This window comes from Chrysemys picta, chromosome 13 (genome assembly GCF_011386835.1).
Source record: "Chrysemys picta bellii isolate R12L10 chromosome 13, ASM1138683v2, whole genome shotgun sequence".
NCBI classification, from domain to species: domain Eukaryota; kingdom Metazoa; phylum Chordata; order Testudines; family Emydidae; genus Chrysemys; species Chrysemys picta.
Window position 1 is genome coordinate 8,788,284 of NC_088803.1, and position 25,072 is coordinate 8,813,355.

The window sequence follows — 25,072 nt, forward strand, 5'->3', positions numbered from 1 at the left end:
CTATAAAATCATGCATATTCTGGAAAGAGTTAATAGGAAAGTGGTATTTACCCCTTCACAGAACCGAAGGACCAGGCATCGCCCAATGAAATAAATAGGCAGTAGGTTTAAAACAAGCAAAAGGAAGAATTTCTTCACATACCACACAATCAACTTGTTGAACCCATTGCCAGGGGATTTTGTGAGGGCTGAAAGTATAACTGGGTTTAAAAAAAGAATTAGACAAGTCCATGAAGGATAGGTCAATCAATGGCTAAGAGCCAAGATGGTCAGGATGCAACCCCATGCTTTGGGTGTCCCTAAACCTCTGTTTGCCAGAAGCTGGGGATGGGCGACAGGGGATGGATCATTTGATAATTGCCCTGTTCTGTTCATTCCCTCTGAAGCTTCAGGCACCAGCCACTATCACAGACAGGAAACTGGGCTAGATGGACCATTGGTCTGAGCCAGTGCGGCTGTTCTTATGTTCTTATTATTTAAGGCGCCAAATCCCACTGCATTTCCATCTCTGGGTGATGACGGACTAGTAGCATCCCTCCATTACTGTGCTGTATCCTTTCCCTCTGCGACTTTATGTCTGTACAGGCAGGAGTCTTGGGCTCTGTTCTTGTTTCTGCCACTGACCTGCTGTGTGACCTTGGGACAGTCACTTCTCCTCTCTGTACCACTGATTCCCCACACCCCTTTCTCTGGCTTGTCTTCTAGGACTGGGAGCTGTGGGGTGGATGGCCAGTGTCTTACTATGCGTATGTTCTGAGCACCTCTTGGCAGCATTGCCGCTTACCTGGCTGCAGTGTGGGACAGAGACTACAGTGGCGATGTCCTAGGGCATGGTCAAGATGGAAAGGTTTTGGCTGGGAGCTTTGACTCTGTGTTTTCGCTTCAAGTTGTTAGTATGTTTAAAATATATTCTGGCTGTTAACTTCGCTTCTCACTCAGATTAACCAGCCTGCAGCTACCCCTTTGTAACAGAAATTATAGAGGATGGGGCAGAGGGACTTGGGGGTGAAATTTTAATATGAATTGAAACTATTAATTTTCCGCATCCTAGCACAAATCTAAGTTTCCAATTAAGGACAATCAGACTTTTTTGGCTTTAATTATCACAAAGGAAAATTGGGTTTTCAATTGAACACATGTTGATGGAAAATCTCTGCTATGCTCCATATGTATTTTGTTTTTCAAGGATAGCAGAGGCTAAAACTCTTCAGTTTTCAACAGCTCTTGCCTAAAATTGCCTTGTTCTCACTTCCCAGAATGACAAAAAATGTTTGGGTTTTCCCAATTTCAATGAAAACTCTATTTTTGCTGCTAGAAAAATTTACAAATAAATCAGTCTGACTGGTGCCAGATTAAATTGATAGTAAAAGACTTCAAGAGTTCCGACTGTCATGCGTATTTGTGTTCTTAAATCTGCCCTGTGTATTAATACACCAACATATTCAGTTGAAAAAGCAAACTTACGATGCAGATTTTTGTGGAATTTCTCACAGCTAGCGAAGCATTTGATCCTCCAGGGTTGTGATTATTTTGTCATTATTGATCTGTCTGTCTCTCATGCTCCCATCACTGTATTAGCCCACAGCCCTTTCCGTGTCCTCCACTGGAGTTGCTGGGTCTCTCTGCAGTTCCCAGCAGACAGGGATCCACTCCACAGATGGATGCTCCCTGCTCCCCTGCTGGCCGAGAGGAGATGGACTAAATAGGATGAGGGACTGAAAGCCCCTCCTATCTCTAGAGCTGACCCCAGCTTGTGCAGACTCCAGAGATGGTCACAACACAGGATGTCCCTGCTCTGGGGCTAAATGTCTGAATATGGTCTCCAGGGCTGTGAACCCAGCTCTGCTCTCACCTCTGGAGCAAACCACCCTGACAACGCGCCCTAGCTGAGCCCAATCCCCGAGAGGGGAACAGCACCTGCCCTGGATCTCACACAGTGGTAGCATCCCTGGAAGGACCCTTGGCGAAAAACAAGGCAGGGCTGAGGCATGAAGATTGCCCTGAGAGGTTGGAAGAATAAAAAAATATATTTACTGTAATATCCTGTGACCTGGAATAGCTCAGAGCCCAGCGGCACCAGAAACTCAGTTGTCCTGGAATAGCCTGTTCCTTCATTAACGCCACATCATTGCCACTGCCAGAGCAGAGATGTTGTTCCCTTGCATTGCATCAACAGCTCTTGGGATGCAGCCACCAGAGGAGCCCACAGCTCAGCCTGCCCTGGCTGGTTGAATTGGGTTATTAAGAGGAACCCAGAGGCACACACTAAAAACTAAGGGCCAGATCCTCAGCTGGTGTGTATTGACAAAGTTCCACTGTCTTCGTAGTAGCTATGGCTATTTTCACCACCTGGGGATCTGGCCCTTTGATTCTAATGGAGCAATGGCTGATGTACACCAGCTGGGAAACTGGCCCATTACACAGTTTTAAATCAATTAAATACTGTTTTAAATTCTTTGCCTGTGAGTTTAAACCGATGAGTCACAAGTACCTGACCTGTTTATTCATTCTTAGTTCTTTGTCCCGTGGGATTAATTACAAGAATGTAACTTTTAAAGGTTATGTTGTGATTCATTCCCACCAGGGCAGAACTTTGGAGGAATTCAGTCTTGCTAAGATTTTCTCTATCTGAGCTTCAGTTTGTATTGGGATGAATGATCCAACTTCTCTTGCTTGCTTTCTCAGCAATTGCATTATTTCCTTACCTCAAACAACCCTGAAGGCGCATTAGGCTGCAGGTGCAATGCTGCATGACATTTTAAGATGTTTAGTTCATACTGGTTGCAGGTATGGCAGAGAGGCTCAACAAACATAAACGCCCAGATCCCCAGATGGTGTAAATTGGCATAGTGCTGTGGAGCTGGGCCAATTTACATGAGCTGAAAACTTAGTGTGATGTTTATTCCTCCATCTGAGTTCTCTTGGTTTAACACCCAAATCCTGTTTTAATATTCCAAGCTGATGGTTAATAGGCAGAAACCTGTGAGATGTGTACCCAGCTGGTAAATGAACTGATTAATATGGGGGCGCAGCAGCAGCAGTATAATCAAAGTTGCTTGTGACACAGTTTAAAAGTTGACCTTTCGAAGAACACTAATATTGACATGCTTAGGCAAATTTCTTTGAAATTTGATGCTCTTTAGCTGGGTTCAAGGTAGGGTTAGTGACCCAAATTTAGGGTCATTTGAGCTAAGAGTTACAGAGATAAAAGTCCTGGGGGAAAAAGCAATTTCTCCAAAAAGTCATTTGATTGAAGGGGTTTCAGAGAGAAAAAGTTTCTAGGGCTGTTTTTGTGCACAAATCATTAATGTGATACGGGTCAGAAAGGTCTCCATCTGCTCAGTTTATTCCCTCATGCTTCGAATCCCTCACTATATTTAAGGAAAGGTTCACTGTGAACAGTCCGTACACACCGAGACAGAGAAAGGGCCTGGCTTTCCATTCCAGCCATGTTATGTGATTTAAAGCTTAACTCTTGTAAGTGCTCTAAAATCCACATGGTCACTCGGATAGTTTTCAAGTTTGGTGTGCCTCATGGTGGGATAGGGCAGCATTAGTGACCCACATCTGGGGTCATTGCACCACGGGGTTCCAAGTTGTAGCCCTTTACCCTAGTTTCCTTTTGCTGCCTTGAACCATGAAACGGAGAGGTCCTGAGAATGACAGCTGTGAACTCACCCTTCAGTCAACGGAACTAGGGAGCAGTTAATCACAAGAACCCCCACAAATGGAGTGCTGGAACTCATGGCAGGATGACAGCTGGCTCTTCAATCCTTGCCCTTAGCGATTCCCTGCCAAGGGCCCGTATGCCGCAAGCTGCTATGGACCGTCGCTGGGCTGCTGGGCAGAGTCTTCAGATTTGTCACCTGTGACCACGACTCAGCGTCCTTCCTTTCACCCCTGCCCTGAGAGATCCCTGTGCAGCCCCCTCCCTGTCACACCCTGCCCTCAATGACCCCTGTGCAGCTCCTCCCCTTCATGCCCTGCCCCAATGACCCCTGCCCAGCCCATTCCCATCCACACTCTGCCCTCAGTGACCCCTGTGCATCCCCCTCACACCTTCACATCAGTGACCCTTGTGCAGCCCCTCCCCTTTACACCCTGCCCTCAGTGACCCCTGTGCAGCCCACTCCCCCTCGTATCCCTGGTCCCATCCCCCTCCTGGGTCTCAGGTTATGAAGGGGCGGCCATAGCATGCATGCAGACAGCTGGGGCAGCCTCGGCATAAATCTCATTCCCTTATTCCCACCACCTAGACATTGGTGCAATACAAGGTAAACTGAGGCACACACAGCATTCATGCAATACAGTAAGATTCACATAGGATCACATACAATATAAAAAGGGGAAATCCCCACTTTGTCCCATCTCGCCCTCCTTCGAGACTGAACTGAGTGGGGTCACTTCAGCTGGTGACCTGGGGAAGTTCAGGCCCCCTTCTCTGGGACAAAGCATCAGCCATAACATTTGCCCACCACTTAATGTGGACCACCTCCATCTCCTAATCCTGGGAGACAGACTCCACCTCAGGAGCCTGGCTTTGGCCCCCTCATCGGGTGCAGCCACGGCAGGGCGAGTGGTCCAGGTACACAGTGAAGCGCTGCCCAAATAGATCCGTCTGCAGCCTTTTAAGAGCCCACACCATGGCCAGGCATTCCTTCTCTACGGCCGCAGAGCCCTGCTCCCGGGGCAGCAGCTTCCTCCTCAGGTACATGACGGGGTGTTTCTCTCCCTTTGCATTGGCCTGCGTCAGCACCGCGCACAGCCCTGTGTCTGGGGCATCGGTGAACACCATAAAGGGCTTGTCAAAGTCTGGGTTTCCCAACACTGGGCCCTTGACCAGATCCTCCTTCAGCGTGCAGAGAGCCCTCTGGCACTGCCCGGTCCAGACCAGCTTGTCTGGCTTCCCCTTCCTGCATAGCTCAGTGATGGGAACTGACACAGAGCTAAAGTGGGGCACAAACCTCTGGTTGTGTCCCGCCACCCCAATAAAGGCCTGGGCCTGTTTCTTAGTCTGGGGAGCAGCCAGTCTCTGATCGCCCCCACCTTGGCTGGCTCTGGTTTTAATCATCCATTTCCCACCTTGTGGCCCAGGTACGACACCTCTGCCATCCCCACCTTGCACGTCCCAACTTTTGCAGTCAGCCCTGCATCCTGGAGGTGACTCAGACCCGTCTTCACCTGGGACACATGGTCCTCCCAGGTCTGGCTAATGACACCAATATAATCCATGTACGGTAGGGTAAAATTCTCCATCCACCTCAGTAACTGATTCACCTGGTGCTGGCAGGTGACTGGTGCCTCCTTGAGGCTGAAAGGTAGGACCAGGGACTTGTACAGCCCCAAAGGGGTGACAAAAGCAGGTTTCAACCTGGCATCTGGATCTAAAGACACCTGCCAGTAGCCTTTGGTGAAATCCCTGGTCATGAGGTACTGAGTCTCCCACCCCCAACTTATCTAGGATCTCATCAGGCCTAGGTATGAGCAGGCACCAGATATGGTGATGGCATTGAGCTTCCGATAGGCCACAGAGAATCGGATAGACCCGTCTTTCCTGGAGACGAGCACCATGGGAGAGGCCCCCATGGCCATGAAGACCCATGAGCTCAGTGAGCTTTCCCCGGAAAGATAGCACATGCTCCACCACTGATTTTCCACCGGGGGAGGCCTTCCCCGCGCATCAGTCCTCACCAAGCCCAGGGCCACCTTCTGAACAGGCTCCTCTAGGACAGGCAGGTGTCCCAAGGCTGCTTTCCCCTTGTCCCAGGCCATTTGCCCCTCTGGACAAGGCAGCCCTGGCTGGCAGCTGTCCCACCCTGGCTGTGGTTCCCCACACTCAGCTGGGGTCTCCGATCCCCCTGGGCTCAGCTTTGCCCCTGCTGTCCCAGTGAGGGCAGGCAGCGAGCCCGCGGCTTTGCTCACAGCACCAGAACCAGCGTAAGCCATCTACCTCTTGTGTGGGGGTGGGGGGGCATCTCTCTGTCCCACTCAGCTCAAGGGCTCTGGTTACAGACAGGCAGGTATCCTGAGCCCAGCGGCTCCTCCTGCCAGCCAGCCAGATCATTTGCATTTTCACTGACTGCTTCAGTCTCAGCCAATTGGTTCCCTCGATTCAAATTCAAATCCTCGGCCCTTACAGGAGCAGGGCCTGTATCCTGTCCCAAAGAGACACAGTCATCCCCGAACAGGACTTCACAGCCGAAAGCTTGGAGAACCCCAACTACCAGCCAGCCCATCCCCTCCTGTGTCATAGGCAGGGTGAGTGGCTTCATCCCTGGGACCTTCACCCAGGTCACACAGCCCCTTAGCATCTCATGAGGCTGCACCACACGGGGCCTGACAACAGTTCTCTCTGTCCCTGGATCTCGCCATCCCAGGAATGTCTCCCCATTGACCACCACCTTCCACTCCCACTGGGGGTCTGAGGGTCCTCAGCCCAGGAGACTCCAGACAGACATATATGCTGAGGCTGGGACTTAGAGCCAGTCGGCCACCCCACCCATCTGGTTTAACAGCTCTATGGCCTTGGGACCCAGGAAGGGGGCTAGATGCTGGAGCCTTTCCGCAGGGCCAGCCTGGTTCCAATTGCCAGCCTTCCCAAAGGCCGTGAGACAGGCATCAATAGCTCCCCGCTCCTTAACCTGGGGCAGCAATTTAGTGTCGAGGTTCCCTGCTGAATTGGCACCCCGGGGTCCATCCCCACTCACCCCTCGGTGGGTCCTTCTGCCTCTCAACTCGGCCATCACCAGTTCATGCTACCTCTGTCTCTCCTGCTGTTCTGCTTCATGCCTTCCCTACCGCTCATGGTCCTCTCACTCCTTCAATCGGCGCTGCAATTCCCTCCGTCTCAGATCCACCGACGGGGAACCCGGTGGAGACCCCTGGCTGGTCGGGGACACGGGTCTCCAGAATGCCAGGTTGCTCCCAGCCTCTCTCATGCCCCCAGCTGGGTCAGGAACCAGCTCCTTAGAGCGATCCTCCTCTTCCAACTGAGCAATCAGCTGTGCCTTAGGCTACATCTACACTACAGGGGGGGGGGGTCGATTTAAGATATGCAAATTCAGCTACGTGAATAGCGTAGCTGAATTCAACGCATCGCAGCCGACTTACCCCGCTGTAGGGACGGCGGCAAAATCGACCTCTGCGGCTTCCTGTCGACAGCGCTTACTCCCACCTCCGCTGGTGGAGTAAGAGCGTAGATTCGGGGATCGATTGTCGCGTCCCGATGGGACGTGATAAATCGATCCCCGAGAGGTCGATTTCCACCCGCCGATTCAGGCGGGTAGTGTAGACCTAGCCTCAGTGAGCTTTCCAATGCACCGCCCTCTCTCTGCACAGCTCTACAGTGTCCTTCTTAAGGAGGTGGTTATAGGCCATATCCACGCTGCTCCCAAGTGGTCACAGACTCACAGGCTGTGCTCTCTCTGCTCCCCACAGTCCCTGGGAGGAACCCTTCAGTGTGACAGCCCTTCCTGGGGGTCCACTCTTTCTCAGGGTTAAGCTGTAGGCTCGTGCGCCTTCTGAAGCCACACCTCTATGAGCCTTCAGCCTGCCTGTCTCTCTTAAAATCCTGCAGCTGGATCTATTTAAGTGGCGCTTCACATTGTACCTGGACCACACACCCTGCCGTGGTTGCATCAGATAAGAGGGACCAACGTCAAGCCCTGAGGTGGAGTCTGCCATCCAGGATTATGAGATGGAGGTGGTCCATGTTAAGGGGAATGCAAATGTTATAGCTGATGCTTGTCCCGGAGAAGGAGGCCTGAACTTCCCGAGGTCACTGGCTAAAGTGACCCCGCTCAGTTCGGGGGAGAGAAGTGATGAAATGGGGATTTTCCCTTGTTATGTTGTATGTGAGTCTTACTATTTTGCATGAATCATAGAATCATAGAATCCCAGGGTTGGAAGGGACCCCAGGAGATCATCTAGTCCAACCCCCTGCTCAAAGCAGGACCAATTCCCAACTAAATCAGTAAATTAATGCTGGGTGTGACTTTTGCTGAGGCTGCTCCAGCTGCCTGCATGGATGCGATGGCCACAGCTTCATAACCTGAAATCCAGGAGAGGGGTGGGACCAGGTGACTCTGACCTTGGAAGTAAGACAGGAGCAACGGGCAGGGCAGGGACCAGGCAACTGGAAGCGAGTCAGTGTCAACTGGCTTGGGGCAGACGGGGAGGACCAGAGCCCTGGCTATGGGCTCCCCTCCCCCCAAGATGGACTTGGCTGAAAGTCACTGATTCCTGTAATAGCAAACTCTGTTCTATGCTGTGTTCCTGTCAACTAATAAACCTTCTTTTTTACCGGCTGGCTGAGAGTCGCGTCTGACTGCGGAGTCGGGGGGCAGGGCCCTCTGGCCCCCCCAGGACCCCGCCGAGGCAGACTCGCTGCGGGAAGCGCACAGTGGGGCAGGGGAAGCTGAATGCTCCGAGGTCAGACCCAGAAAGGTGGAAGCTGTGGAAGCTTCTTGCCCCGGAGACAGTCTGATCACAGAGAGGAGACGCCCCAGAGTCCTGCCTGGCTTCGTAGGGAGCAGTTCCAGAGTATTGCCCTGGTGACTCCGTGACAGCCCTTCCCCCCCCACCCTGCCCCTGTAATCCCTATGCAACCCCCTCCCCCCCACACCCTGCCCCTGTAATCCCTGTGCAGCCCCCCGCCCTCACACCCTGCCCCTGTAATCCCTATGCAGCCCCCTCCCCCCCACACCCTGCCCCTGTAATCCCTGTGCAGCCCCCTCCGCTCCACACCCTGCCCCTGTAATCCCTATGCAACCCCCTCCCCCCCACACCCTGCCCCCTGTAATCCCTATGCTGCCCCCTCCCCTTCACACTCTGCTCTCAGTGACCCCTGTGAATCCCCCTCCCCTTCACACCCTGTCCTGAGTGACCCCTGTGCACCCCCTCCCCCATTGCATCCTGGCCCCAGTGACCTCTGTGCAGCCCCCTCCCCTACACACCCTGATCTCAGTGACCCCTGTGCAGCCCCCTCCCCCATTGCATCCTGCCCCCAGTGACCGCTGTGCAGCCCCCTCCCCTCCACCTCAGTGTCCCCTCTGCAACCCCCACCCCTTCACACCCTGCCCGCAGTAGCCCCTGTGCATCTCCCTCCTCTTGACGTCCTACCTTAGTGACCCCTTTTCAGCCCCCTCCCCTTCACACCCTGCCCCCAGTCACCCCTGTGCAGCCCTCTCCCCTTCACCACCTGCCCTCAATGACACCTGTGGAGTCCCCTCCCCTTCACCACCTGCCCTCAATGACACCTGTGGAGTCCCCTCCCCTTCACCACCTGCCCTCAATGACACCTGTGGAGTCCCCTCCCCTTCACCACCTGCCCTCAATGACACCTGTGGAGTCCCCTCCCCTTCACCACCTGCCCTCAATGACACCTGTCCAGCCCCCTACCCTTCACACCCTTCACTCATTGACCCCTTTTCAGCCCCCTCCCCTCCACAGCCTGCCCTCAGTGATGCCTGTGTAGCCCCCTCCTCTTCACACACTGCCCCCAGTGACCTCTGTGCAGCCCCATCCCCTCCACACCCTGTCCTCAGAGGCCTTTCTGCACCCCGACCCCTTCTCTCTCTGCCCCCCATGCACCGCCACTGAATACCCGCACTTTTTCAGATATTACTGCCAGAAAGAGTATTTAGCTGTTCTTTCAGTGCAGAGTTGGTCAGGAGGTCTAAAAGGAGTTCAGACAGTTTTAACTCATTTTTGGATTAGAAAATCCAAGTGTGATACTCATTTCCCAGAGCTTTGTTCAGGAAGAAGTGCTAATTTTTACTTAAATATTTTTCAGTGCACAACAGTCTCTTCAGGAATTAAACTTTAAAGACATAGAAACTGATGAGAAAGAATCCCGACATTTTTTTTGAAAATTTACAAAAATATTTTTTATTTAGAAATTTGTGTAAAGAACTGTGTTTTTTCTCTTATAGTATAATTTTAAAAGCTTCCCCCCCCCCCTTTTACATAAATTTCACTTTCTTTCTTTCTTGGAAAAGAAAGGAGTAAATGTGGAAAAATTTGCATATTTTGAATGAAAAGGATAATTTTAAGAAAATCCATCAAACATATTTCCTATTCTACTCCCATTCTATATCAGGATTAGAAGAAAAGGGAAATAAAGATAACTTCAGTTTAAACTGTGAAGTTATAGATAGAAATGTAATTTAGACACAACTAAAACCAAATCTTTTTGAAGGTAGGTTTTGTTTATCTTTTAAAAAAATTCTGATGAGACTTGACACGATAAATGTAGATAAGTGGTGTATATATAGATAGATATATATAATAAAAGAGTTAGCCATAAAGTAAAAGAATTATCTTATTCTCTGTTGGAATATTTGATAGAAATTTCTTCATCACAATCAGTACATTCATTATGATACATAATTTATTCAACAGACTTTTGTAAAGAGGATATTGATTTTCATGGCTTTCTCATTAGAAAGTTAACCCCGCCCCGGGAGACTCCCCCCTCAAGCCCCCACCCTTAGAAGCTAACCCCACCCGGGTAGCTCCCCCTCTGCGGCAGCTAATCCCATCTCCTCCCCTCCCAGGCTTGCGGCGCTGATTGGAGGAGCTGTGTGCTCAGCGGAGGAGGCAGAGTGGAGGTGATCTGGGGTGGGGAGCGGTTCTCCTGTGCGCCCCCCCGGATACCGAGGGTGGCCCTCCCCGCGCCCCCCCACCCCAGCTCACCTTCACCTCCTCGCCTGAGCGGGCTTTTAGGCACCCCCAACCACTAGGCGTCCTAGGCGGCCGCCTACTTTTCCTCAATGGTTGCACCAGCCCTGGTGTTTAACACAAAAGGACATTGAAAGATAGAGACATAATTTATCTCCTTCCCTGAGCACAGCATTCTGCTCATCAGCCTCCTGATGGCCTTCTTCATCTCGGCATTCCTCAGCGTGTAGATCATCGGGTTCAGCATTGGGGTGATTGCAGTGTAAATGACTGAGATCACCTTATTCAGGGTGAAGTTCTTGAAGAGCCGAGCATAGATGAAGATGCTGGGTATGATTTGTAAACATACCACGATAATCTGGGCTCCACAGGTGGACAGAGCTTTCTGCTTCCCATCCGTGATGTGTGTCCTGATCTTGACTAAGATGGCGGTGTAAGAAACAAGCAGAATGATGAATACAATTATAATCGGTGCTCCATTGTTGAAGATCATCTGCAGTTCAGCCAACTGAGTGTCAGTGCAGGCCAGTTGGATGACCTGTGGGACATCACAGTAAAAATTGTCCAAGACGTTCGGACCACAGAACGGTAACTGGAGGAGCAGTCCAATCTGAACAGCAGAGTGGGCCAATCCACCCAGCCATGCCAGTACCATTATCCCCACGCACACACGCTGGTTCATGATAGTCAAGTACCGCAGTGGTTTATAGATGGCCACATACCGATCAATTGCCAACCCCACAAGACAAAACCCCATAGCACCAGCAATGAAGTGGAAGAAAAACATCTGGAGAATGCACTCATAGAACGAAATGGTTTTATGCTGTGAGAGGAGACCTGATAGCAATTTTGGAGTATTGACTGATGAGTCGCTGAGGTCTAGGAAAGCCAAGTTGGCCAGCAGGAAGTACATGGGGGTGTGGAGCCGGTGGTCACTGATCACAGCGGTGATGATGATGAAGTTTCCCAGCCAGGTGTTCATGTAGATTATGAAGAAAGCCACATAAAGGAATTGCTGCAGCTCAGGACTCTGGGTGAGGCCCAAGAGGACAAATTCTGTCACTGGGTTGGTGAGATTCTTCTTCTCCATTTATTAACCTCTAAATAGTCCTGAAGAGGAAACGCTGATGTTAATAGTTATAATTTGATCTTAGTACATTACGGATATGAAAGGGATACTAACTCCATGTTAACTGATACACATGCTTGGAAATTTTCTTTGTTTACCAAATTCCAGACTGTTTCCTGAGCCCCAGTGGTGAGTGCCCTGCTACAGCAAAACACCTACACCCCACCAGTGGTTATCCCCAGTTTTGGGTGTTTGGGCATGAACAGTAGCAACCTACACACTCGTAATGCCCCCGGATAATAACTGTCTCCATTAGTCTTCCTGAAGTCCTGGTGGTGCACACCTCCTACAGGCCACAGATTCCGCATGTGCCCTAGAGCAGTGGTCTCCAACGTGGGGTGCGTGCACCCCGGGGGGTGTCAAAGGAGATCCTTGGGGATGTGCAGCAGGAGGAGCGCTTTAAAAAAAATATTTATTTATTTTGCATCGTCAGTTCGGGTGGGAGTCCGAGTGGCTTTTTTTTTTTTTTTTTTGTGCTTCGGCAAAAATGGTAGAGCCGGCGCGGCAGGGGGTGCGTGCTCAAAATTTTTTTATTGATGGGGTGCATGATCAAAAAAGTTTGGAGACCACTGGCCTAGAGGTTCAGGGTTGGGGAGAATGTGGATTTTCTGGGAGTCCAAGGGTTCTAGCAGTACAGGTTTCTCATCGGGAGTGGGGGGAGGGTCTGTCACATTCTGGGGTGCAATCCAGACCAGTGAGGGTTTGAGGCACCGCCTGCTCCATAACCCTGTGTGCCTTACAATGCTTTGCTGGTGTAGCTCCCAACCTGGGTCACTCACAGCCAGCCTAGCAGCATGCGAGCTACACCCTGAGTGTCTGTGTAGAGATGCAGCACTGGTCCCGTATCTCTGACCCCGGCAGCCTGTCAGCAACACAGCAACCACACTGCGGCTTCCACCAGCCTTGGTTGCTACTTGCAGGTTGATCCCAGCACACACCCAGTCCCAGATTTTCCCAAAAACCTGTGTTTTGCACTGTCCTGCCCTCTGCTGGACAGTTCAGCTATTAAAGGTTCATTGCTCCTCTACAGAGTCAATATTCAATGGTTTGCTAGTTAAACTGGAGTTACCAAACAGTTCAGTTGAAACACAGCATTGGATTGCTTTAGATTTCAAATAAAACCAATTTATTAACAAAAAAGACAATATTTATAGTGAATTCAAATATAAGAGACCAAGTTAGAAATGGTTACCAGCAAACAAAAGTGAAAACACAGCTAAAAGTCAGAATCTAAATCTAGAAAGTTTTGATTCAAGGCTTTGATTGAGATAGTCTTTCTCACCCACAGCCTTCCAGAAAGATGGTGACTGACCCTTACCTTGGTCAGAATCTCTCCCGGAGACCCAAAGTTGCTGGCTTGCTTAGGTTAAAGAGAGAGAGAGAGCTCTGGCAAATGTTTGGAATCCAGTTAAGAACTAGTCAATGTAGATCTTAACGTTCTTTATAGTTTTGGAATCTTGGCATTTAGCCATGAAACCAATATGGTAGTGTGCCTCAGTTTCCCTTCTCATACTGCACATTAGGTCTGCAATGTCTTCTGTTCCGTGTACAATTTCCACATTAGTTACAGGCAGTAACTGTGAAATATTAGTATCACGACGTCTTTTAACATAAAGTGTGCTCTTATGTATCACTCTTAACATGTTCAAGGGTTTTTTCCAAAAGATTAGGCACCTTGTACATTTTTACAGTTCTTGGTATTAGCAACACATTAGTCACAAGAGTTAACATTAGCATTAATATTAACATCAAATTCATTGCAGGTGTACATTGACAATCATTTTTTCATGCCACACCTTTGGCTCAATACCATTGGGATTTTGGCATTTTAGGTTAACCTGTGGCTTTCATTAGCATGATAAACTTTTTCCCTTTCTCTCTGTTCCACAGGGTCAAAATCTGAGTTCTTTTGCTTAACAGAATCCATTGGCTGGCTGGGTTTGTCCTTTTTCCTAACAGCTACAGGCAAGTCTTTCTCCCCCCAGTCAGTCAGGTAATTTGCATCAACACAGACACTAGCTTGTTTACTAGTTTTCAGATCCTTAACTGTTACCAATTCCAAGGCTGGATTCTGTCTTAAAGAGATACCATCCATTTTCACTAGACTCAAGGTTCTTTTGTCCTTCCATTACCAACCTCTGCTTCCAAATGGAATCAGACGTTAAGTCCACTAAGAGACTACAAGTCATATCCAAAGTGTCTAGAGATGAGAGCTTACCTGCCATCCCCCGCATCCTCCTGGGTTCAGTCATAAGGCTGTTCTGCTCCGAAAAACAAGTAACCCAATCTTTCCTCAGTACCTGAGTCACAGACTGCTTACTCAAAGAATCAGCACGGAGACATTCGTGTACCAACAACATTGTCTTCCCAACAAGCTGGTTAAGCTTATAAGGCTGTTTAAACTCCCTAACAAATTTTATTTCATCTGAACTCTTCAAAGCTATTCACATTGGGTCTTTCTAAAGCAAGGCCAGCAGATTCATACACGTTTGAAAGACTTTGCCCATTAGGCACCAACACCTTTCCTCAGAAGAGAGACTGTTTACTATCAACAATGGTCCATTAAGAGTCAATGGAAACAATTCCTTCTCCCAGACTTTCAAGACCTCACCAAGAAATTCCTTTTCTTCTGCAATATCCTGCACTGCAACCGATTCTTTCTGAGATTTATTTATGTCCTTTTGGCACAACAGAGAAATCATCAAACTCCTTCTGAGTTTCACATACATCCAGACTCGCCTCTGGCCCATCAGGAGGATTTTCACACAACCCCCTTTCAAGTAAACGACTAGACTTCAGAGTTAACAGATTAGAAGTATTCTCTTCCTTGTTATAAGTTTCCACACTGCCATTGGGTAACATAGTCAATTCACCTTCATGCTTTCCTTGTGCCTTGGCCGTGATACCACCCTGATCAGACAAGTTGTCATATCTTTACTCAGCAACACACTAGCAACAGGCAAAATTGAAACACCAGAATCGCTTGGTCTCTGGGAGCTATCTGTGACATTAACTGGATGCAACCTAATTACAGTGTCATCATCCCTAGCAGACACAAATTCAGGACCACTTCCTTCCTGGGTTTTAGTTGTATCCAGAATCAACTCTTGGTCAACTGATAAATTTTCAACCATCATAGGCTGACAGCCTTCTTCTGTGTGCTTTACAGACAAGAAAGAGCTGGAGAAACATTCCCCTTTACCAGACAGACAGCTTGGGATATCCTTTCCTTTGTCCCAGCACACATGGCTATTCACAGACAATGGCTTGGAGATTGGGGTAGCTCCCTTCATGGGCAAGTCATTACCCCAAATGGAAACAGGAACATTTCCTTCACTGTCACAATTCTCCACACTGGTAACAGGTAAGGTATAGGGATACTCATGTTCTACTAACCTGGCCTTCCCAAACTGCTGATTAGATAAAGCCATCAGCTCAGAGGGCTGCCTCTGCTCATCTAAACTCTCTTTGCCTTCCCCTCCCTTAACAGACAAACTGCTGTTTTCCACAAATAGTGTCTTATTACGCTGAGCTACTTTAAGCACATCACTGTTACCTGGGTCAGGCTGACTTTCCCAAGCTTTACTAACCAACAATCCATCACTCATAACAATTCTCCCCTTTTCTTCCTCAATTAGGGCTTCAACCTGACCATCCACTTTAATCTGCTCTAGATAAACATTTTCCTGATCAGTGAGTTCTTCTGAGACACTAGACAGACATTCAGAAACCTCATTCACAGACCAACAGCTATTTGCCACCTTTCCCAGGTTAGAGTCACCCCGTCCCTGGCCAGAGCAAAACTGGTTAAACACAGGAACCGTTCAGAGTCATACAACCCGCCAACACTGTTATAAACTGGACTTTCAAGAGGATACAGTTTGGGCTGTTCTTCCATTGCTTTTTTGACTTGGAGCTCAAGTCTGGCAGTTTCTTGCTGCATCTGGCAAACCCTCTCCTCTGCAGCCAGCCGTTCCATATGCCTCCTGTAAGCTTCTCTTTCCAGCTGGGCCAAGGCTCGCTTCTCTTGCATTCTAAGCTCTGCCAGTTTTTGTTCCTTTTTAAGACACGGGGTGTCTCTCAGGGCTTGAAGTTTCATTGCTTCTGCTGATGCCTCATGGCCACTGATCTTTAACCTTTAAAACTCTCAATATCAAAAAGCAAATGTTGACTAGCGTGGGGTTCTGTGGATCCTAGCCAGACTACGCCACTGTAACCGGGCCTTAGTGGGTCACAACTGAGGATGCCAAATTCAGGACGAACTGCTGAGAAATAGGCAAACAGAACCCAGAACTGGTGGCTATTCTTTTATAAGATTTACCAAACCAGCCACAAAAGTAAACTCCTGGTTCACCACATTGGCTAACAAGAAAACATACAGGCAGTTTCCTCAGGCATCCCAGTTCTTATATCACCACCACAACCACTGGATTCAGAGATGAGTGGCTCTTTACAACCAGTCTCATCAAATAATAGCTTCTTCTGATCCCAAACGACCAGCCACACACCCAGGTCAATATATAACTTAGATCTTACCCAAAAATCATGCTGGTGCCAATCCTTTGTATCTAAAATCTAAAGGTTTATTGAAAGAAAGAAAGAAAGAAAGAAAGAAAGAAAGAAAGAAAGAAAGAAAGAAAGAAAGAAAGAAAGAAAGGTGAGAGTTAAAATTGGTTAAAGGAATCAGTGACATACAGTAATGGCAAAGTTCTTGGTTCAGGCTTGCAGCAGTGATGGAATAAACTGCTGGGCTAGGTCAAGTCTCTGGAATACATGCACAGCTTGGATGGGTTATTCAGTCCTTTGTTCAGAGCTTCAGTTTGTAGCAAGGTCCCTCCAGAGGTAAGAAGCAGGATTGAAGACAAAATGGAGGTGTTTCCAGGACCTTTGATAGCTTTTGCCATGTGGAGGGCACCCCATTGTTCTTACTGTGGAAAATTATAGCAACAAGATGGAGTTTGGAGTCACATGGGCAAGTCACATGTTCATGCCCAATTTCCCTCAGTCATTGCAGGAAGCCATTATCTACACTCCAGACAGCACATTTACACGACAGTCCACTTAGTGTAGATGGGCATCTCCTATGGTCCATTGTCAACCAAGTGTTTTGTGATGAACCACTTAATTTGAACAGCTCCTCCAAGATGTGCTGGCTAGCTGCCTTGTGGGTGTTACCTCAGGAGCCAACATTTGAAATCCAAGTATAGAGTCAATACTTATAACTTCACATACAAAAAATGATATATTCATACAGACAGCATAATCATAACCAGCAAATCATAACCTTTTCACAGACACTTCACTCGACAACTTTTGTACAATATTTGCTGCAAATATATAACAGTGGTTGCAACAATAATCTATATGGTTATATTTTAATTAGATAACATCACAGTGAGGGAACACTTTCTTTCACTTTGCTTGCACATAAAAAAGAAGAAGTGACATGTTCAGTTCCAATTTTCTAATAAAAAAATGGAAACCTTGATTTTCCTCCCCAAAACTTAGGTTTTGAGGAAACCTCATTTTCTTCAAGATTTTTTTCTCTCTTTTTTGGGCAAAAAATATCAACCAGTCCTAAAAGTCACATTCTGAAAGGACAGTGCTCTGTGTCGGGAGGTGAGAGGGAGGATGGCTTTATGGATACATCACTGGCTGTGGATTCTGGGGAGTTGGGTTCAATTTCTGCCCTACCATGGACACCTGGGATCCTCCGTAACTCACATCACTTCTCAGTCTAGGATTGTCAAAGTAGAATTAGGGAGGTAGGTGCTGGGAATCTCACTTAGGTTTCATAAGCAGATATGAGCACTTCCCTCAGCTTTTTCCATTTTTAACTTCCCAGCTCCAACCAGCCCCAGGGAAAACATTTTTCAGATCAGAGCAGCATAGAGCTGCTGCCTAAGGAGAAGACAGAGCTTGTCGTACAAAGGTCTCAGATAATTTTGGTTGTCAAGGCTCTGTAGGATGTTCTCGTAACTCGTAGACTTCTCTAAAACCCACACCTATATTTGAAAAGCCTCCCAACCACCTCTTCCCCCCTGCAGTAACAAAGCCCATCGCTTGTAGTAAATTTCAGTTTTTATAAAAATAGTCACTACCTTGTACAATCTGCCGTGTTGTTGATCCCAGATCCGACTGCCTCCTAATGATTGGGGTGGCCAGGGAAAGTCACATTTGAAGACTGATTATTGCTGTCCCAGCAGGCAGGGGGAGAGGATGTAGTTCCAAAGAGGACACTGCCTCAGAAATCTTCCCTTTATATCACATCTGACCCATGCACTAACGCTGCCACTAACATCAGAGATGCTCTGAAATCCCTCTGAGGTTTCCCGGGCCCGATCAAGAAGATGCTACTTCACAGCTTTGGGGATTCTGTCACAAGGGGAATCATTAATAAATAGATGGAGTGTGTAGATACTTAGCCTGCAATCAAATCACTCCTTATCCTTCTCTCTTGCTTAAACTGAATAGATTGAGCTTTGGGGGTTTATCACTATAAGGTACATTTTCTAACCCTTTACTCATTCTAGTGGCTCGTCTCTGAACCCTTTCCCATTTTTTTTACCATCCTTCCTCAATTGTGGCACCAGAATTAGACACTGTATTCAAGCAGTGGTTGCATAAGTGCTTGAGATTCCCCTGTTTATGCATCCCAGGGTCACATTAGCTAGTTTGGCCTCAGTGTCGCACTAGGCTCTTATGTTCAGCTCATTATCCACCATGGCCCCCAAGTCTTTGTCAGGTCACTGCTTCCCGGGATGGTCCCCCCCCCCCATCCTTTCAGTACAGCTTACATTCTTTGCTCCTAGATGCATACATTTACCTGTTGCTGTGCTACAATGCATATTTGCTTGTGCCTGGTTTACGAAGCAATCCAGATTGCTCTGAATCGGTGACCTGTCCTGTTCACTATTTACCACTCCCCCAAATTTTGGGTCATTTGCAAACTTTATTAGTGATGATTTTATGTTTGATAAAAGTATTGTGTAGGGTAGAGCCAAGAATTGTACCTTGTGGGGCCCCAAAGGAAACACACCTGCTTAATGACAATTCCCAAATTAACAGTTACATGCTTAGACCTCTAACTTAGCCAGTTTTTCATCCCTATAACATGTGCCATACTAATTATTGATTGGTCTAGTTTTAAAAAGTTCTAGTCTTCCCATTGGCTCTTTTGGCCAGGTGCCCACTCACTTCCTTTTACCTATGTATAGCAGTGAGACTTTTTAACCCTTTACAGGTAGAGCAATTAGAGAACAGTCACTAAGAAGGATTTTATAGCTACTGGCTGGTTTGGGTGTCCATAAAAGGGAGCTACACCCCGCCCCCACCCTTCATTTATCACAGGTTAATAGGCTACAATTTCCCAGGTCATCCCAGTGACCCTTTAAGGCAGGGGTGTCAAACTCAATTGCACAGGGGGCCAAAACTCAAAACTCGCGGGCCGAACAGTATAACCATTTATTTAACAGACTAAATATTTATGTTTTTTAACCATTAATATGAACCAAAATACAGGATATCATTCCAAAATAAATACATTTCAACTTAAAATATTTTGCTCTTCATAAAAAAATATCCTGTCAATACAATACATTCAAAATCTGTACATGCTGGAATATTAAAAAATCTGAAAATATAAATAAAAAATTGAATTTAAAGCAAAAGTATAATCATAACAAATCATAACATTCCATTTTCTTGTCCTATTTAGTCAGAGCCTGATACTTGGAGTCTTTTCTTTGCAACAAGTTCGTTTATGTTTGGGGTTAGGTTCTGTGTTGTGAAGATTCTCAGGATCGATTGCAGGTGTTCATCAGTGAGGCGACTCCTGTGTGACGTTTTGTTAATTTTCATCACAGAGAACAGCTGCTCGCACAGATATGTGCTGCCAAACATGGACAGGATTCGAGCCGCATGTTGGCGGAGCTGCGGCATCGCTTCAGGAATGAAGCGAGTGAACTGTGCTGGCCCCGCAGTGTCGTACTTTGCCTTCAGTGTCCCGTTACATTGCAGTTCTATCAGCTCCATCTGCATTTCTACAGGTGCGGTTTCCACATCGACTGCAAATGGGTTGCGAAGCAGCTCGAAGTTACTTTTCTGTGCCTCAAAGTCACTGAAGCGCCGTGCGAACTCAGTGCGCAGCGCGCTGAGTTTTTCAGCAAAGGTGGCATTTGGGAAAACTGTGGCACTTTCTTGGTTCCGTATTACTTGGCAACAGGGAAAGTGAGACAAGTTGCATTGGTGCATTTGTGTCTCCCATAAGCGCAGCTTCACTTGAAATGCCTTCACTGCATCATGCATATCGGTTATTATGTGCTCCCGTCCCTGGAGTTGAAGGTTTAAAGCGCTAAGATGCGACGTTATGTCAGCCAGGAACGCCAACTCACATTTCCACTTTTCATCCCGCAGAACTGTGCAGTCTTTCCCCTTACTGTCCATGAACTGGCAGATTTCCTCTCGCAGCTCAAAGTGTCTTTTGAGAACTTTTCCCCGACTTAGCCACCGGACCTCCGTATGATATGGCATATCGCCAAACTCGCTATCTATTTCCCGCAGAAAAGACTGGAATTGGCGGTGATTTAAACCGTGGGCTCTGATAAAGTTGACGGTTTGTGTTACAGTGTTCATCACATGATCCATTTTTAGGACTTTAGCACTCAGCGATTCCTGGTGTATGATGCAGTGATACACTGTCAACTCACCGGCACAGTTCTCCTCCCGCATCTTTGAGCGCATCCTTCCCACCAGTCCATTTTTTTCACCACACATAGCAGGTGCGCCATCTGTTGTAAGTCCAACGAGTTTTTCCCACGGCAGTTTCATGTCGGTTACACTTTGAAATACATTTCCAAAGATGTCTTCTCCTTTCGTTGTCCCGTGCATCGATTTAATGTCCAGTATTTCCTCTGTTACGCACAAATTGGAATCCACACCACGGATAAATATCGCCAGCTGTGCAGTGTCAGTCGCGTCAGTAGTTTCATCCACGGCAAGGGAGTATGCAACAAAATCTTTTGCTCTTTCAATCAACTGTGTTTTCAAATCAGTCGCCATCTCACAAACCCGATTAGCAACAGTGTTTCTGCTGAGGCTTACATTTGCAAACGCTCGCGTTTTATCTGGACAAAGGACGTCGCACACTTTCATCATACAATTCTTTACGAATTCCCCCTCGGTAAACGGCCGTCCTGATTTGGCGATCTCTTCGGCCACAATGAAACTTGCTTTCACAGCAGCTTCACTTTGTGATTTTGCTTTGGTGAAAAACGTCTGCTGGGATGTCAAATTCTTCTTCAACTCCTCTACCTTTTGTAGCTTCTGTCCTGCGCTCAGGTTTTTGAATTTGTTCTCATGTTTCGTCTCGTAGTGCCGTCTTAGGTTATACTCCTTCATTACAGCGATATTACTCCCGCAAAGGAGACACACTGGTTTACCTGCAATTTCAGTAAACATATACTCATTCTCCCACCGGCTTTGAAAGCCTCGGTTTTCAGAATCAAGTTTTCTCTTGGCCATTGTTGGGGTCTAGCTTTGATTTGATATTAGCGTTGTATACATCAACAGACCGCGAACTTGAACCGCGGCTTGCCGTTGGCGGCAATTGCACTGCATCATGGGATTTGTAGTGTGTGTTATTGGGGCGTCATATCACAGGGCCATTAAAAACAGATATATAAAACGATTTCGCGGGCCGGATATAGTTGTATGGCGGGCCGGATGTGGCCCGCGGGCCTTGAGTTTGACACATGTGCTTTAAGGAAATTGGCACATCATTAGCTTTCTTCCAGTCTTTGAGAACTTCCCCAGTGCTCCAGGAGTCTGCACAAGGGGAATCATTAATAAATTGCAGGAGTGGCTCAGTGCAGTTATGTGTTTATTTTAGCCATCCAAACCCAACCTGCTCTGCAATTCCCTGCCTGGCTGGGTGGACACGAGGGGGATGTTGGGGGTGCAGGGAAAGAAATGGGTGTTTGAATGGCCTGTGAATCAGAGAGAACCCCAGTGAGTTTTATTCCTGGCACTGGAGAGAAATGTTATCAAAGGGTTAGTGCAGGAGGAAAGGAGGCAGTGCTAGTGGGTTCTAGGCGAGCAGTGAGGTTCGCTGTGGGACAGAGGTGGTGTTTTTGTTCTGTGTTTGTACAGCACCTTGCATACTGGGGTCCTGGCCCAGGACTGGTGCTCATAGGCACTAAAGCACTGACACACCAATAATAAAGCCAATGAATGGCTATTGAAGGGAAAATATTCAGAGTCTTCAGACTCCAGTGACATCCCACTCTGTGTGCACTTAGGACAGCTTCCTGGCTCTGTTGCACAACTTTCTGAACCGTGCCTGTAAAAATGACATTATCTAGGCCATTTGGACACTTGCCTCCGTTTACCAATCGAACTTTAATTCCCTACCTACATCTTCTGTGAACTCAGCCTGGGACCTGAGCGTGGAGCTGTCTCAACTTCTCTGTCATCATCAACAGCAACAAACGTTCTACAGGCAAAACCAAACTTTAAGTGACCCCTGTGCAGCCCCCTCTCTTTCACACCCTGCCCTCACTGACCCCTATGCACCCCACCCTACTGTGCACCCCTGCTGCTTTCAGTCACTTTGCAAGAGTCTTGGATGAAAAATCGTTTCACGATTGTGCTGAAGATATTCCAGCCAAGAACAGCCACCAGCCACTTTCCCAAATCTGTGTTCACTGAGCAGGGCTGGGACGAGTAACAGCATTTACAATTTATTCTTTTATATTTTTTGCAGAAAACATGACTAACCACGCATGCTTAGTAGATCTCTGAATTGAGTAAGAGGAGGCCATTTTGACTGAATTACTTTGCAGAGCTGCACAACAGAACTATCAATTCTTACAAATATAGAGTTTCTCAGGAATGAAAACACATGCTATACTTATTTTTGAAATGTTTTAAAAGCTTTATAAAAATTAATTTTATAAAAAAGAACTGATTTTCCAATGTTTGAAAATTTTCATGAACATTTAGTGAAAATGTTCAGATTTTCATATTTCAGTCTTTTGTGGTTGTTTTTATTAGTAGTAGTAGTCTTTTGTCTATTTTCCTACTAAAAATAAGTGAAGGTAGAGAAACTGTTTATGGTGGAGGAAAGACAAAAAGTGTGTTTTTTCCCAGATTTTTTGCTTTCCTTTTGGAAAAAAACCAGAGCATTTCTGAGAATATTTTTCATGATTTTCAACTATAATAAAAATGGTGTTTTTCATAGAGAAATAAAATGTGGTAGGGACACGTTTTCAAGCTCACCTACCTCATGTTTCTCATATCCTGGGACCAACGCAGCTGCAACAACACTACAAACAAAAAACACATTTTATGTCAGGGTTTGGGGGAAAAACAACTAAAAAGTTTATAATCTAGTGTGGGGAGCCAGAGTTTTAGTAGAATGTTAAAAATGATTGACCCATTAACTAAGGGAAAGGACACTTCAGATAATCTGCTTTCCCAGGGGTTGTCTGAGCTCATGATGACCTTCCACTAAACTCATCAGCATTTTTCTGTCTGTCTCTCTGTAATGTGATCACTCTTGAATACGGCATTTGGTCGATTCCAAAATTTTGGGCCTTCCATTATAACAATACTGCATCCCATCTCTGCCCAGCCTCCCAACACAGGATAACAGTTTGACCCCATGACTGACTTACTGCCCAGAGAAGAGGAGACAAATAACTAGGGGGGAGCCATGTGGGTGAAAGATGGGAATGGGGGTGTGCATATGGTGGGAATTGGGGAGAGAAAGGTGGACTCTGGGAATAGGGGGCATGGGTGGCACGTAGAACACCTGGTGGAGGAGAATAGAGAGCAACAGGGAGTGCCTAAAATAGAGGGGGATGGGAGAGTCTCAAGGAGGAAGTTGCGGGGGGTGGGGGGGCTGGGAGAATGCAAGAAACCCTCTGTGTCTGCAATGAGCTCATCCTACACAAGCTATGAAATGTGCCACTTCCTAGTCCTATGAATTGTTTCACCATCTACTAGAATTCTTTGAGGGGGATCAACAAGCATGTGGACAAAGGGGACCCGGTGGATATAGTGTACTTTGACAAGGTCCCCCACCAAAGGCTCTTACACAAAGTATCTGCCACGGGATAAGAGGGAAGGTGCTCTCATGGATAGATAGGTTAAAATATAGGAAACAAAGGGTAGGTATAAATGGTCAGTTTTCAGAAGGGAGAGAGGTAAATAGTGGTGTCCCCCAGAGGTCTCTTCTGGGACCAGTCCTATTCAACATATTCATAAATGTTCTGGAAAAAGGGGTAAACATTGAGGTGGCAAAATTTGCAGATGATACAAAATTACTAAAGATAGTTAAGGCCCAGGCAGACTGTGAAGAGCTACAAAAGGATCTGTCAAAACTGGGTGACTTGGCAACAAAATGGCAGAGGAAATTTAATGTTGATCAATGCAAAATAATGCACATTGGAAAGCATAATCCCAACTATACAGATAAAATGATGAGGTCTAAATTGTCTGTTACCACTCAAGAAAGAGATCTTGGAGTCATTATGGGTAGTTCTTTGAAAACATCCACTCAATGTGCAGTGGCAGTCAAAAAAGCTCACAGAATGCTGGGAATAATTAAGAAAGGGATAGATAATAGGACAGAAAATATCAAGTTGCCTCTATATAAATCCATGGTATACCCATATCTTGAATACTGTGTGCAGATGTGGTCGCCCCATCTCAAAAAAGATATATTGGAACTGGAAAAAGTTCAGAAAAGGGCAACAAAAATGATTAGGGGAATGGAACAGCTTCCATATGAGGAGAGATTAATAAGACTGGGACTTTCCAGCTTGGAAAAGAAATGGCTAAGGGGAGATATGATTGAGGTCAATAAATCATGACTGGTGTAGAGAAAGTAGATAAGTAAGTGTTGTTTACTACTTCTCATAACACAAGAACTAGGGATCATGAAATGAAATTAATAGGCAGCAGGTTTAAAACCAAAAAAAAGGAAGTATTTCTTCACACAACACACAGTCAACCTGGGGAACTCCTTGCCAGAGGACATTGTGAAGTCCAAGCCCATAACGGGGTTCAAAAATGAACTAGATAAATTCATGGAAGACAGGTCCATCAATGGCTATTAGCCAGGATGGGTAGGAATATTGTCCCTGGCCTCTGTTTGCCAGAAGCTGGGAATGACCGACAGGGGATGGATCACTTGATGATGACCTGTTCTGTTCATTCCCTCTGGGGCACCTGGCACTGCCCACTGTCGGAAGACAGGAC

General features: G+C 47.0%; 1 protein-coding gene across 1 annotated transcript; it reads right to left on the reverse strand.

The window, feature by feature from the left end:
• Nucleotides 1-10,460: 10,460 nt before the first annotated feature.
• Nucleotides 10,461-13,446, reverse strand: LOC135975219 (olfactory receptor 4D2-like). Its single transcript, XM_065565356.1, has 2 exons — nucleotides 13,128-13,446; nucleotides 10,461-11,790 (listed from the first exon to the last, which is right to left on the reverse strand). Exon 2 carries the CDS (start codon nucleotides 11,768-11,770, stop codon nucleotides 10,760-10,762), a length of 1,011 nt encoding a protein of 336 aa, XP_065421428.1. The 5' UTR covers nucleotides 11,771-11,790; nucleotides 13,128-13,446; the 3' UTR covers nucleotides 10,461-10,759.
• Nucleotides 13,447-25,072: the final 11,626 nt, after the last annotated feature.

What these genes read in the sequence shown, in the direction of transcription:
- LOC135975219 (XM_065565356.1), bottom strand. Translation starts at nt 11,770, where the DNA reads ATGGAGAAGAAGAATCTCACCAACCCAGTGACAGAATTTGTCCTCTTG.